Below are 16,440 nucleotides of genomic sequence, written 5' to 3'. Positions count from 1 at the left end.
ATTAATGTCACACAGTGTTGCAATATCTGAATGGTTCACAAACCTGGAACTGATATTAGATTACCTTATATCTCTGTATTACTGAGAAGCGCTGGGAAAACAGAAATCAATTAGCTTTATCAAGTCAACCTACTGTCCTGACATGCACCATAATTCCTGTACTCATGGCAACAACAGCAGATGTTGCTCCTTGTGCTAAATTTCTTTTCAGAATAAACAGACAAGAGTATGAGTGAGGTGACACTGTGAGGTGGAGGAATACAAGGAAGTGAAACCGCATTCTGATTAAACATTCCAAATAAAAAGACCTTAAATAAAGAAAGACATGGGAAATACATAGCAACATGTAAAGAAAATAGTCTTTTTCTGTACACATAAGCAGGCATGAATTTAATAATCTACCAGTATAAAGGGACAGTAAGTGCACTCTCTATATTAACATTAAACAGCAATGTTTCAAGTCAACAAAGCAACTCATTAAATCACAACCCACATAATATTCACTGTCTTGCAGTAGGTGACATTAAATAAGTGCTTGTTTTATAAATTGATATACCTTTCCTTGTTTTATATATATATTGGTATAAATACAATTGTTTGACTTTGCTCAGTTTTGTGCTCTGTAGGTCACTGTGACGACCATTGGATATGGGGATAAAGTCCCACAGACCTGGATTGGGAAGACCATTGCCTCCTGCTTCTCTGTTTTTGCCATCTCTTTCTTTGCTCTGCCAGCCGTAAGTAAAAATATACAAAGCCTACATGTACTATCAGTCTCATAATGTCATTAGGAAAACCAATTCCATACTGTGTTCATAAAATATAAAATAGTAACACTAGTGTTTAAATCATTTTCAGAGTGAGTAAATGTGTCATAGCTTAGTGTTTCGACATTAAACCAATAATGATTATAATTCTGATATTCTGATTAACTTGACCAGTACAGCAAACATAACAACATAAGAGTATAATGATTTTGGTAAGAATAGCCTAAATAATAATGTACTAGGTGTGCAACAATAACCATATACAAAATGTATTAACCACAACATCTGACTTGATGGGTCCTGTATACTAGGTCCAACAGCTGTTTTTAAGAGTTAAAGTTAGATAATATCAGACTGATTCACATCAGGAATTTAAAGTGCTTTCTGATTTTGAGAACTACATGTTGGCCAGAGCAACATAGCTGCCATTAAAACACTTTTATGTTGAAGTACCACACATGTTCAATGTAAAAGCCAGTCAGATATGGTGGGCCAGATTACAAGTTGCTCGCTAACTGTTGCGTACGAGTGATATTGGGTTTATCACACCTGTTAGAAGACCTCATGTACGCTCAAATATAATCTGTTAAATTACCATCAAGATCTTTAAAAGGAAATGGTACCGTAACATGTTATTTCCTTTAGTGTGTTCCATTTGGTACAGTTTACCTTCTGGAGAATAATAAACTTTTTTACAAATAGCCTAATTTTGAAACTGCCACCTACACTGAAAATGTCAATACTACAGTATTGGCTATATAGAAAAGCTATGTGAGCAAGAGGCCACAGCAAAAATCAACCTTCAAGTGGGGGTAGGAGAGAGAGCTCAGACTATTTTACCATGTTTTCATGCTGCATCTTTGAATACAATTAACTCATATCACATTGTTCCTTTAATTTAATTAAAAAAAGGTGATTGTGTTATAAGGTGGTATTATTAAATCATTTGAATTCTTATGTCTGAATGAAAGTTTAGGAGCTGGCCAATTTTTGATTCAGGACCATGAATAGCACTTGCTGATTGGTGGCTACATTTTGTCACCAATCAGCAAGCGCTACCCAGGTGCTGGACCAAAAATGGGCCGGCTCCTAAGCTTAGATTCCTTCTTTTCAAATAAAGATAGTAAGAGAATGAAGAAAAAAATGTTAATAGGAGTAAATTAGAAAGTTGCTTAAACTCGCATACTCTGGGGCATATTTCCGTACGGAGCTTGATGCCCCGTGTTTCCGGCGAGCATGGAAACAGAAGTTATGAAGCAGCTGTCTAAAGACCGCTGCTCCATAACCTGTCCACCTGCTCTGAGGCTGCGGACAAAAATCAACAGAAATCAACCCGATCAAATACGATCAGGTTGATTGACACCCCCTCCAGCAGTTCGCAAGAACTTCTGATGCAATGATAAATGCAGAGAGCGTATGCTGTCGGCATTTATTGATGTGCAACGGACATGATCCGCTATATCGGATCATGTCCCCTCGCACAATCAGAAATATGCCCCTCTATCTGAATCTTGAAAGAAAAAAATTGTGTTAAATAACCCTTTAAGTTATCAGTAGTAAATGCAGAATTTAAAAATGAGTTTTGGTGCGCTAATGAGACATTATGGAACACTATGGAACATGTATAGTAGCACACTTGTGATTTTTTTCAGAGATGGATTCTGATTTCAGTGTTTTCTCATGCATGTTTGTTGGTTCTTAATTCAGGAATAAATAGTGTCATCAGACGAAAGTGAAAGTGAGGTTACTAGAAAGAGATTATCTGACAGTACCATAACAAAGAAGGAATTGTATACAAATATAAAAAAAAAGCAAAACATTCATTGGTTTGAGCAAAAACTGGAATAGGGGCCCTGGACATTGGAAAACAATTACAGTTGAAATTTTAATCCTTGTGATGTTGATAACTTTTTGTTTTAGGGGATTCTGGGATCTGGTTTTGCTCTCAAAGTTCAGCAGAAACAACGTCAAAAACATTTCAACCGACAGATCCCTGCAGCAGCTTCACTAATCCAGGTAACTGAGCAACGGCTTGAGTAGAATAATACCCTGCAATATTAATGCCAATACAGAAATTTCCTGTAAATATGTGTTAAACAATAAAACAATAATCTGCAGATGTGAAAACAGTAGTTACAAAGGGTTTGATGATCTAAAATTTGGCAGCATGGCGAGTAACATCACACCGTCCCTCGCATAAGAAAAAGGCACTAAACCAGAAATTCCCTGTGAGTCGGGAGCTTACCTCCCTAGAAAGTACTGCATCTCACTAGAATGAAGATTCTTGCAGGGAAGAGTAAATGTGACAGGGAGCACCCAGCACTGTTAGCAAAAATTTTAAAGCATATTGAAATCAAATTACACTTTTTTTTCAGCATAATTTACTTTGCAATCATTTCTAGTTTCACAAACATGTTTCTCTCCTTCACTTTCATAAACATAATACGTATTTTGAAACAAACTCGCCAGCCTATAAGATAAAATCGTGAGACGTAAAGGAGTAATATGCTTACATCATTCCGATACAAATTATAAAGAATCTTCCTACACAACCAAGAAATGTCCTGTTCAGCCCACTCGCCAATGCTGTGATATTCATTTCACAATAGATGCATAGGGGAACCTTTGAATTATGCTGTTGCTTTCATAAACTACTGTGTACCTTAATGACCAAGGACATGCCAGGCACGTCCTACAAAAACGGTCCTTAACGACCAAGGACGTGCCTCAGGGGTTTCAAGCGCTGGAAGAAATTGTGATTGAGGCATCCTGCAATACCCTTTTTTAAACAACCGATGCAGAGAGAGACACTCTGTGGCCCTCTCTGCATCAGCCAGCAATGGTGCCGATCTTTGGTGGTGTGTGAGGGATAGCAGGGATGCGGATGGGCGACCCATCACTAATGCAGTTCCGGTAAGCGGGGATTAGAGGTCCGGGAGCATGCGCGAGGGGGAGGGAACGTGCGTGAGGGGGCAGGAGTGGGTGGGACCACTACAGTATAATATGAAGTGTAAGGGAAGGAGGGAGAGGTGAATAAGTGTTGGGAAAGCTATCTGGGGGGGAGGGGGTTAGGGTAGGGTATTGAGGGTGGGCAGCTACACTACAGAAAAATTGGGTATTTTTATTATTTATAAAAAAAAGCAAAATTTTTACCAAACTGTGTACTACCCAAGATGGCAGCAAAAATGTAGATGGTGTTTGTGGGGGGGGGGGGGGGATCAGGGAGGTTGGGGGCTAAGGGGGGATCCAACACTGCATTATATATATAAAAATAATATATATAAGATGGCGGTGACAATTGTGAGGTGGGGGAGGGAAGAGAGCTGTTTGAGAGGGTCAGGGAAGGATCAGGGGGTCGGATATGTCAGGTGGGAGACTGAGCTCTACACTAAAGCTAAAATTAACCCTACAAGCTACCTAATTAACACCTTCACTGCTGGGCATAATACAAGTGTGGTACGCAGCGGCATTTAGCGGTCTTCTAATTACCAAAAAGCAATGCAAAAGCCATATATGCCTGCTATTTCTGATCAAAGGGGATCCTAGAGAAGCATTTACAACCATTTGTGTCATAATTGCACAAGCTGTTTGTAAATAATTTCAGTGAGAAACCTAAAGTTTGTGAAAAGTTAACAATTTTTTTATTTGATTGTATTTGGCGGTGAAATTGTGGCATGAAATGGGCCTAGATCAATACTTTGGGTTGTCTGCTAAAAAAATATACAGGGAGTGCAGAATTATTAGGCAAATGAGTATTTTGACCACATCATCCTCTCTATGCATGTTGTCTTACTCCAAGCTGTATAGGCTCGAAAGCCTACTACCAATTAAGCATATTAGGTGATGTGCATCTCTGTAATGAGAAGGGGTGTGGTCTAATGACATCAACACCCTATATCAGGTGTGCATAATTATTAGGCAACTGCCTTTCCTTTGGCAAAATGGGTCAAAAGAAGGCCTTGACAGGCTCAGAAAAGTCAAAAATAGTGAGATATCTTGCAGAGGGATGCAGCACTCTTAAAATTGCAAAGCTTCTGAAGCGTGATCATCGAACAATCAAGCGTTTCATTCAAAATAGTCAACAGGGTCACAAGAAGCGTTTGGAAAAACGAAGGCGCAAAATAACTGCCCATGAACTGAGAAAAGTCAAGCGTGCAGCTGCCAAGATGCCACTTGCCACCAGTTTGGCCATATTTCAGAGCTGCAACATCACTGGAGTGCCCAAAAGCACAAGGTGTGCAATACTCAGAGGACATGGCCAAGGTAAGAAAGGCTGAAAGACGCACCACCACTGAACAAGACACACAAGCTGAAACGTCAAGACTGGGCCAAGAAATATCTCAAGACTGATTTTTCTAAGGTTTTATGGACTGATGAAATGAGAGTGAGTCTTGATGGGCCAGATGGATGGGCCCGTGGCTGGATTGGTAAAGGGCACGAGAGCTCCAGTCCGACTCAGACGCCAGCAAGGTGGAGGTGGAGTACTGGTTTGGGCTGGTATCATCAAAGATGAGCTTGTGGGGCCTTTTCGGGTTGAGGATGGAGTCAAGCTCAACTCCCAGTCCTACTGCCAGTTTCTGGAAGACACCTTCTTCAAGCAGTGGTACAGGAAAGAAGTCTGCATCCTTCAAGAAAAACATGATTTTCATGCAGGACAATGCTCCATCACACGCATCCAAGTACTCCACAGCGTGGCTGGCAAGAAAGGGTATAAAAGAAGAAAATCTAATGACATGGCCTCCTTGTTCACCTGATCTGAACCCCATTGAGAACCTGTGGTCCATCATCAAATGTGAGATTTACAAGGAGGGAAAACAGTACACCTCTCTGAACAGTGTCTGGGAGGCTGTGGTTGCTGCTGCACGCAATGTTGATGGTGAACAGATCAAAACACTGACAGAATCCATGGATGGCAGGCTTTTGAGTGTCCTTGCAAAGAAAGGTGGCTATATTGGTCACTGATTTGTTTTTGTTTTGTTTTTGAATGCCAGAAATGTATATTTGTGAATGTTGAGATGTTATATTGGTTTCACTGGTAAAAATAAATAATTGAAATGGGTATATATTTGTTTTTGTTAAGTTGCCTAATAATTATGCACAGTAATAGTCACCTGCACACACAGATATCCCCCTAAAATAGCTATAACTAAAAACAAACTAAAAACTACTTCCAAAACTATTCAGCTTTGATATTAATGAGTTTTTTGGGTTCATTGAGAACATGGTTGTTGTTCAATAATAAAATTAATCCTCAGAAATACAACTTGCCTAATAATTCTGCACTCCCTGTATACATGTAAAGGGTTATTTATTGATTCCTGACAGATATCGGTGTTACAATGTAACTATTGCTAATTTTGAAAAAAAGATGGTTTGGAAACAGCAAAGTGCTACTTGTACTTATTGCTCTATAACTTACAAAAAAGCAAAGTAAACATTGGGTATATCTAAACTCAGGGCAAAATTTATAAACTATTTACTATGGGTGTTTTTTGGTGGTTGTAGATGTATAACAGATTTTGGGGGTCAAAATTAGAAAAACTGAGTTTTTTTTTCAATTTTTTCATCATATTTTATAAAAAAAATGTATAGTAAATTATAAGAAATTATGAAAATAATGGTATCTTTAGAAAGTACATTTAATGGCAAGAAAAATAGTATATAATATATATGGGTACAGTAAATGAGTAAGAGGAAAATTACAGCTAAACACAAACACTGCAGAAATGTAAAAATAGCCCTGGTCCCTAACCCTGGTCACTAAGGGGTTAAATACAAATTATGCAGTTAATATTGAATATTGTTAATTCTGAGTAATTTAAGAAGGATTTGAACGGCATAATGACAATTTGCATCTTGCACCTGGTTAACAACTATCCAAATGTGTACTGGTTATATAAATTATTTTATTTATAACACAATTAATTTTCTTCTATGCAGACTCTCTGGAGATGTTATGCTGCTGAAAAATCTTACAACTCTACAGCCACATGGAAAATCTATCTTACTCCCCCAGAGCAGACTGGCAAGATCATTCCCACACCAACCAGTCCCAGCATACGCAGACAGGTCCGGGAGTCCATGTCAATGATATATGTTATTTATTTAATAGAGGACTGCAAATGTTTGTATAAATATTCCTCTAAATGTATTACCAACTACAGACAATTTTGTTGGAATGGCATTATTAGGACATTAATGATTTTTTTGCTGTTCCCTCAGAACAGAAGATCTAAGAAGAAGAACAAACAAGAGACATGTATGACCCCCACAAGTCCCCCCCAGTCTCCCCTGTGCCGCTCTCTGTCAACCCGGGCAACCCGGAGCTGTGCTCCTGAAAATGCACTATCTGTGCCTAATATCACATATCCTCACCCAGAGGGGGAAAAGAGAGATATGATAATGCAGGGAATGCCAGGTAAATATAGCTCAGTGAGTAGTGAGAAATGTGTGCAACCTTAGAATAGAAACAAAGCAATCTGTATTAGCCAGTGTAATGGAGGTGGAAACGTACATGATACTATGGCACCACATTACAGAAATAGTATGTTTGTTCCCTGAGAGGAAGAGTCTGTGGGTGAAACACTGCCACAAAGAGTATCATGTGTGATGCAGCAATGTGGCTATCACAGTTACAAAAGGAACATATTCACAACATGCTACAGATAGAATTGTGTATGAGACACGAGTACAGAGTCAATATCCACAGGGCAAGGCATTTATCATCAGATGAACAGTTCATGGGGATTCCTGGAAGTGGATATGGCTGACTTCCAGTAAGCTTTTTCCAGTGATAGCCGTCTCAGCCTGTTCCAATTATAGCTGTCTCAGTATCTTCCAGTGATAGCTGTCTCAGCCTATTCAAGTGATAGCCATCTCAGCCTGTTCCAGTGATAGCCATCTTAGCCTGTTCCAGTGATAGCCATCTCAGCCTGTTCAAGTGATAGCCATCTCAGCCTGTTCCAGTGATAGCTGTCTCAGCCTGTTCCAGTGATAGCTGTCTCAGCCTGTTCCAGTGATAGCTGTCTCAGCCTGTTCCAGTGATAGCTGTCTCAGCCTGTTCCAGTGATAGCTGTCTCAGCCTGTTCCAGTGATAGCTGTCTCAGCCTGTTCCAGTGATAGCTGTCTCAGCCTGTTCCAGTGATAGCCATCTTAGCCTGTTCCAGTGATAGCCATCTTAGCCTGTTCCAGTGATAGCCATCTCAGCCTGTTAAAGTGATAGCCATCTCTGCCTGTTCCAGTGATAGCCGTCTCAGCCTGTTTCAGTGATATCCATCTCAGCCTAATCCAGTGATAGCCATCTCAGCCTGTTCCAGTGATAGCAGTCTCAGCCTGTTCAAGTGATAGCCATCTCAGCCTGTTCCAGTGATAGCCGTCTCAGCCTGTTCCAGTGATATCCATCTCAGCCTAATCCAGTGATAGCCATCTCAGCCTGTTCCAGTGATAGCAGTCTCAGCCTGTTCAAGTGATAGCCATCTCAGCCTGTTCCAGTGATAGCCGTCTCAGCCTGTTCCAGTGATAGCCATCTCAGCTTAATCCAGAGATAGCCATCTCAGCCTGTTCCAGTGATAGCAGTCTCAGCCTGTTCCAGTAATAGCTGTCTCAGTATTCTCCAGTGATGGCTGTCTCAGCCTGTTCCAGTGATAGCCGTCTCAGCCTGCTTTGATGTGCTCGTGCACGCTTTCCCCATAGACATCAATAGGTAGAGAGTGTCAGAAAAAAAACTAACACCTGCGATCGTGGAATGGAAAGATCCGTAATGCAGCCCCATTGAAAAAATGTTACGTTTAAACCTAACACCCTAACATAAACCCCACGACTAAACACCCCTAATCTGCCGCCCCCGACATCACCGACACCTACATAATGTTTAACCCCTAATCCCCTGCACCCCAACATCGCTGCCACTAAATAAAGCTATTAACCCCTAAACCTCTGGCCTCCCACATCACTACCACTAAATAAACCTATTAACCACTAAACCACCAGCCCCCCACATCGCAACAATCTAAATTAAACTATTAACCCCTAAACCTAACCGTAACCCTAAACCTAACACCCCCTAACATAACATAATTAAAATAGAGCTAAATTAAAGTTACAATTATTAACTAAATAATACCTATTTAAAACTAAATACAAACTTACCTGTGAAATAAAACCTAAGCTAGCTACAATATAACTATTAGCTATATTGTAGCTAGCTTAGGTTTTATTTCACAGGTAAGTTTGTATTTATTTTAACTAGGTAGACTATTTAGTAAATAGTTATTAACTACCTAGTTAAAATAAATACAAACTTACTTGTGAAATAAAACCTAAGTTGCCTTACACTAAAATCTATTATTACAAAAAATTAAAAACACTAAAATGACAAAAAATAAAAAAACCTACCATTACAAAAAAGAACAAACAAAATTATCCAAAATAATAAAAAGTATTCCTATTCTAATACCCTGTTAAAAAAAAAAACACCCCAAAATAAAAAACCCTATTCTATAATAAACTACCAAGGGCCCTTAAAAGGGCCTTTTGTGGGCCCTTAAAAGGGCCTTTTGTAGGGCATTGCCCTAAAGAAATCAGCTCTTTTTCTAAAAAAAATTACAAAAACCCACTAACATTACAAACCCCCACCCCCCCCCAACCCACAAAATAAAAAACCTAGCTAAAAAAACTAATCTACCCATTGCCCTGAAAAGGGCATTTGTATGGGCATTGCCCTTAAAAGGGCATTCAGCTCTTTTTCCTGCCCTTAAAGGGGCATTCACCTCTTTTAAGAAATGCCCAACCCCTAATAAAAAAAAAACACCCAAAAAAACCTAACACTAACCCCTCTTTAGGTACTCACAGTTGCTGAAGTCCCATTTGAACGATCTTCATCCCGGCGGCTCCATCTTCATCCAGGCGGCTCTGTCTTCATCCATCGCAGGACCAGCATCTACTTCATTCCTGCGGAGGCGTATCGGTCGATGAGGGGAGGCAGAGGTCCAATCGGAGGTCCATCGATTGGACGTGGAGATCCTCTTCATGCGATCGTCCGCCGTACACTGAGGATTTAAATACAAGGTACCCCTTTACTGGGGTACCATTGCATTCCTATTGGCTGACAATTTTGAATCAGCCAATAGGAATATGGGAATGGGATGCTAAAATCCTATTGGCTTTTCAAATCAGCCAATATGATTTAAGCAGCTCTCACAAAAACCTAAGCTAGCTACAGTATAACTAATAGTTATATTGTAGCTAGCTTAGGTTTTACTTTTATTTCACAGGTAAGTTTGTATTTATTTTAACTAGGTAGACTAGTTAGTAAACAGTTATTAACTATTTACTAACTACCTAGTTAAAATAAATACACATTTACCTGTGAAATAAAACCTAAGCTGCCTTACACTAAAACCTAACAATACAAAAAATAAAAAACGCTAAAATTACTAAAAAATAAAAAAAACTACCATTACAAAAATAATAAATGAAATTATCCAAAATAATAAAAATTATTCCCTTTTTTGAGTGTGTTGCGTTACAGGCTAAAAGGCTTGCGGTACAGCTATACTGACAAGACTTGTAACGGCTGTGTTGCTGTTTTAACGCTAAAAATCACAAATTTTTCAGCATTAAAACATGAACGCACAACTCGTAATCTACCTGTTAGTACTTTCCAGTGATAGCTGTCTCAGAGTGCACCACTGATAGCTGTCTCAGAGTGCACCACTGATAGCTGTCTCAGAGTGCACCACTGATAGCTGTCTCAGAGTGTACCACTGATAGCTGTCTCAGAGTGCACCACTGATAGCTGTCTCAGAGTGCACCACTGATAGCTGTCTCAGAGTGCACCACTGATAGCTGTCTCAGAGTGCACCACTGATAGCTGTCTCAGTCCGTACCAGTGATAGCTGTCTCAGTTTGTGCCAGTGATAGCTGCCTCAGTCTGTACCAGTGATAGCTGTCTCAGTTTGTGCCAGTGATAGCTGCCTCAGTCTGTACCAGTAATAGCTGTCTCAGTCTGTGCCAGTGATAGCTGTATCAGCCTGTTCCAGTGATAGCTGTCTCAGTCTGTGCCAGTGATAGCTGTCTCAGTCTGTGCCACTGATAGCTGTCTCAGTCTGTACCAGTGATAGCTGCCTCAGTCTGTGCCAGTGATAGCTGCCTCAGTCTGTGCCAGTGATAGCTGTCTCAGTCTGTGCCACTGATAGCTGTCTCAGAGTGCGCCACTGATAGCTGTCTCAGTCTGTGCCAGTGATAGCTGCCTCAGTTTGTGCCAGTGATAAGCTGTCTCAGTCTGTGCCAGTGATAGCTGTCTCAGTCTGTGCCACTGATAGCTGTCTCAGTCTGTACTAGTGATAGCTGCCTCAGTCTGTGCCAGTGATAGCTGCCTCAGTCTGTGCCAGTGATAGCTGTCTCAGTCTGTGCCACTGATAGCTGTCTCAGTCTGTACTAGTGATAGCTGCCTCAGTCTGTGCCAGTGATAGCTGCCTCAGTTTGTGCCAGTGATAAGCTGTCTCAGTCTGTGCCAGTGATAGCTGTCTCAGTCTGTGCCACTGATAGCTGTCTCAGTCTGTACTAGTGATAGCTGCCTCAGTCTGTGCCAGTGATAGCTGTCTCAGTCTGTGCCACTGATAGCTGTCTCAGTCTGTGCCACTGATAGCTGTCTCAGTCTGTGCCAGTGATAGCTGTCTCAGTCTGTGCCACTGATAGCTGTCTCAGTCTGTGCCAGTGATAGCTGTCTTAGTCTGTGCCAGTGATAGCTGTCTCAGTCTGTGCCAGTGATAGCTGTCTCAGTCTGTGCCACTGATAGCTGTCTCAGTCTGTGCCACTGATAGCTGTCTCAGTCTGTGCCAGTGATAGCTGCCTCAGTCTGTGCCAGTGATAGCTGCCTCAGTCTGTGATAGTGATAGCTGCCTCAGCCTTTTCCAGTGATAGCTACCATAGCCTGTTCCAGAGGTATCTATCTGCCTTAGTCTGTTCCAGTAATAGCTGTCTCAGCATGTTCCAGTGATAGCCCTCTCAGCCTGTTCCAGTGATAGCCCTCTCAGCCTGTTCCAGTGATAGCCATGTCAGCCTGTTCCAGTGATAGCCTTCTCAGCTTGTTCCAGTGATAGCCGTCTCAGTCTGTTTCAATGATAGCTGTCTCAGCTTGTTCCAGTGATAGCCATCTCAGCCTTTTCCAGTGATAGCTGTCTCAGCTTTTTCCAGTGATAGCTGTCTCAGCTTTTTCCAGTGATAGCTGTCTCAGCTCTTTCCAGTGATAGCTGTCTTTCCAGTGATAGCTGGATTCCTGGAAGTGGATATGACTGACTTACAGTAAGCTTTTTCCAGTCTCATGTCTCAGCTTGTTCCAGTGATAGCCATCTCAGCCTGTTCCAGTGGTAGCTGTCTCTGCCTGTTCCAGTGATAGGCATGCCAGCTTGTTCCAGTGAGAGCCATCTCAGTATTTTCCAGTGATAGCTGTCTCAGCCTGTTCCAGTGATAGCTGTATCAGCCTGTTCCAGTGATAGCTGTCTCAGTCTGTGCCAGTGATAGCTGTCTCAGTCTGTTCCAGTGATAGCTTTCTCAGCCTGTTCCAGTTATATTGGCTACACTAGGAGGCTCCCTTTCTCTTCTCTATACTGTCTCAATATGTGCCAGTGATAGCTGTCTCAGTCTGTGCCACTGATAGCTGTCTCAGTCTGTGCCAGTGATAGCTATCTCAGTCTGTGCCAGTGATAGCCGTCTCAGCCTGTTCCAGTGATAACCATCTCAGCCTGTTCCAGTGATAGCCATCTCAGCCTGTGCCAGTGATAGCCATCTCAGCCTGTGCCAGTGATAGCCATCTCAGCCTGTACCAGTGATAGCCATCTCAGCCTTTTCCAATGATAGCTGTCTCAGTTTTTTCCAGTGATATCTGTCTCAGTTTTTTCCAGTGATAGCTGTCTTAGCCTTTTCTTTCAGAATATGATGATATTCCATAGGTGTCCATAACATGTGGGATATATTTCCTGCCACTAGGAGGAGGTCAAGAACCCGCACAAGGGCTTTAATCCCTCCCACCTCCTCTCCCCACCCAGTTTGCTCTTGTCCTCCGAGGATAGATGTTAAGTGAGGTGTTCTGCAATCAAGATTGTTTTATTTTCTATCTAATCATTTATTGGGAGCTCATACCTGACTTGAGACCCAGTACTCCTCTTCCATCTTGGCTCAGACAACAAGCATTACCAGAAGACTTCAGGATAATTTCTCCAAGTGAAGCAGGAGTACCATCTGAGGGGTTGCTGTTATATCCACAAGTATCCTATGTAGTATATTTACTTGCACAGGGTTGGCTCTCTACTGGATCAGCATTCTGAGAGGAGAAAGGCCTCAGCAAGCTGTTAAGATACAGTGGAGGAGGCTGCAGATCAAGGTAAGAGACTCAGACCCTTAACACAGCACAGGAACTATCCCTAGTACACTCCATATATAGGTAGTTTATAAATAGCGCTTTACCTATTTGTTTAACACAAAATATTTCAGAATACAGAGTTAAAATTTCTCTTATTCCATTGCTTTGTTTCCCCCTCAGCAGCTCTTAGTATGGTTTTTACTTTACCTTTTTTCCTCTCAAATCAAAAAAGCTTCACTGTCTCTAAGAAAACTGTTAACTGCCTTATGCAGTTAGCAGTTCAGCTCACTGTGGATGCCGTTAGGGTGAAGGACAGAAGGGGAGTCAAAAGAGGAACTTTTATTCACTTTTATATGTAAAATATGTTTTCTTGTGTTTTACTCACAGGCTTTGGCCTGCATCTCGTTCCGGAGTTAAGCTCTGCCTCCCCTATTGGCACTCTGCAGGCATTTCAAGCTATCAGTTCCAGTTTTTAACACTTTCTTTACCCAGGAGGGGGTAACTACCCTCATAGGCTGCTGAGGGAGTGAGTTGGTGAATTTTTTCAGAGGGTTAATCATATTTCTTTTTTCTGTCTTCTGCAGCTCTGAGGTGTCAATATAGGCTGTTTGTTGTATTTTCGGTAAATACACTTGTTATTTAAAGCCTTGGAATATATCTTTATTTCCATTTACATACAATTTATCTGTACCCCCATCTAATATAACTGACCCATTGGTAGAGATCCCTAGGGAACATACTGCAGCCCAAGAACACTCTGCAGTCCATTATCCCTGTTTATTATGCAAAAACTGTTCCAGTGGACCAAATTAACCAGTCTCCAATTCGCAACCCATAATCCTGTCGGTATGACATCTGGCAGACATTTAGTGCCCATGCCTATTTATTAGGCTCAGGGGGATTCCACTGACTTTTCTCCAGAGTTTAAAACAAGTCTTCAAAAGACTATGATAACGTTTTTAGCGGCTATTACCAAACCAAGTAAGCGTAAACGAAGATTTACCTCACACCACCTGTACCACGCAGGGTTCTATTCCCCAGGCTCAGTTATCACCAACCTTACAAAGCTCTGTCTCAGTTTATTCTCTCTGAGGGTCCTGAAGGTGAAATCTCCTCTAAAGACCTTGATCCAATAAATGAGCCAGAGACTGATTCCACCTTTAGATTTTTAAAGTGGACCATTCAAGAAGAACGAGAAAATTGGTCCTTTTAAATTTAAATAGCAAAAGTTTTTTATCTTCAGGCTGGCGTTGTATATATTATTAAGAGGTAAACAGTCTGAAGTGTGCAGTTGAGCATTAATGTACAATATACATAGAATAAACCTATAGTTGATAGGCACAAAAAAGAATGCTCTTAATAGCACATAGAGAAAGAATTATCATTAAATCTTAGCTTTTAATAAGTTCACAAAATAAGTAAAAGACAGCAGCAGAATAATAGGGAGTATTGTGCTGGCCTGCCGAAGAAAATTTTAAAAACACATCCCTGACATCCCTGTTATGGTAACTTATTATTGTACTTTAAACAGGTTACAATGTTACAAAGTTCCTGCGATTCTTTAGGGGGGATTTTTGTGGTGGGAGGTAGTAGAACTACAGTGGTAAGTTAAATATTAAAAGGTAGCTAATACTTAGGTAATCTATTAATATAGAACCCTAAATTGGGGTAGTACTAGCGGCATTAGTCAACAGTTACCAGAGCCCTCCCATCCTTCCCACCAGTTACGGCAACAAGTAAGCTTAAATTATTTTTAAAGTTAAACAAGAACAGAGAGCTGAATATCCGCTTCCTGCTTCAGGAGGTTTTTAATACCTTAGAATTATTAGAGCTGAATCCAGAGGGCCCCAAGCCTGTAAATAAGTTGAATCAAGTTTTTAAAGCTCCGCCCAAATGTCCTAAGGCCTTTGAAGCATCAGACTTGGTTACAGAATATATAGCCAAAGAATGGAAGAAACCATGCGTTCTTTTTGCACCTTCTAACAGGTTCAAAAGAATGTTTCCACTTTCAGAGAAAAATTTAACACCCTGGGAAGTTGTCCCTAAGGTTGATGGAGCTATTTCCACACTACTATTCCTATGGAAGATAGTTTTTCATTTAGGGATCCAATGGACCGCAAATCTGAGTCCTTGCTTAGGAAATTGTTCCGCTTAGACCTACAGTAGCAATCACCTGAGAGGCCGCTGTGGCTTTCTTCTGTTGTGATTCTCTTTCTCAGATGGTTTCTTATCAATCTTCTGAGGATATTAGCAACTACATTAAAGTCCTTAGTCTCAGCATCCTCAAGCAGAACTAGTAGATGCACTAGTGGTTCCATAGTTGTTCAGAGTCAAACTACATCATTCTTCTGTTTGTGCTGCTATCCAAGCAAGAACAAGCTTGCAGGACTTGGTGCATGGACTTGATCTAAATATTCCCTTGCCCGAACCTGCCTCTCAGAAAAGACCTTCTCTCACAAGGTCCGTTCTTTCATCAGGATCTCAGAACTCAGGCTTTGATGGCCTGGTGATTGAACGCCTAATTTTGTCTAACAGAGGTTTGTCAGATAAGGTAATTGATACCATAAATCAAGCTAGAAAGCCTGTTACTAGGTATATTTATCATAAGGTATGGGGAACCTTTTTGGCCTTGTGTGCTAAAAAAAAGTATACTGTTGGTTTTTCTTTCTTGAGTTTCTACAGAAAGATTTGGAGAAAAGTGTTCAACCAGTTCTCTTAAAGGTTAGATCTCGGCCATATCTGTATCACAATTTTTTGGCTTTGAAGGTACTTTTGAACCCGCTCATGGGTTGGACTTTAAGCCTTTGTCCTGGAATTTTTGTTTCCTTTTAGCCATTTCTTTAGCCAGAATAATTCAACGCTTTCTGGTTTCTCTTAAGCTTCTTTCTTGATTTTTCATCAAGATAAGGCAGCACTACTCATTTTTTTTTTCTTCAGAAGGTGGTATCTCCAGATAATATTAATCAGGAAATTGTAATCCTTCCTTGTGCCTGGCTCCTAAGAATTCTAAGGAGTGACTTCTTCACAACCTTGATTATGTTAGGGCTCTTAAGTTCTAGGCTGAAGCTGCATAATACTTCTGACCGCCTTCCTCCTTGTTTGTCCATTTCTCTGGACCTTGTAAGGGTCACAAAGCTACAGCAGTTACTTTAGCCATTTGTCTTAAGGACTTCATTCTTAAGACATACTTAGTCGTGGGGAAACTCCCCTTCCGAGGATTACTGCTCATCCCACCAGAGCAGTTGCCACTTTCTGGGTCTTCCATAATGAGGCTTCTATAGACCTAATATGTATTACGGCTACTTATTCTTC

At 40.9% G+C, this 16,440-nt stretch overlaps 1 protein-coding gene across 1 annotated transcript in view; it reads left to right on the top strand.

The window, feature by feature from the left end:
• The window catches only part of LOC128664108 (potassium voltage-gated channel subfamily KQT member 1-like), a 327,070-nt gene that overhangs the window by 183,152 nt on the left and 127,478 nt on the right, over nt 1–16,440 (top strand). Inside the window, exons 8-11 of the mRNA XM_053718799.1 lie at nt 627–737; nt 2,688–2,783; nt 6,708–6,836; nt 6,990–7,185. Of these exons, the coding sequence (XP_053574774.1) occupies nt 627–737; nt 2,688–2,783; nt 6,708–6,836; nt 6,990–7,185 (532 nt within the window). The remainder of the gene's footprint in view (nt 1–626; nt 738–2,687; nt 2,784–6,707; nt 6,837–6,989; nt 7,186–16,440) is intronic.

The sequence above is a fragment of the Bombina bombina genome, chromosome 6 (assembly GCF_027579735.1).
Source record: "Bombina bombina isolate aBomBom1 chromosome 6, aBomBom1.pri, whole genome shotgun sequence".
In the NCBI taxonomy this organism is placed as follows: Eukaryota; Metazoa; Chordata; class Amphibia; order Anura; family Bombinatoridae; genus Bombina; species Bombina bombina.
Note: the sequence above shows the minus strand (reverse complement) of the source record. Positions and strands in the feature narration are given on the sequence as shown.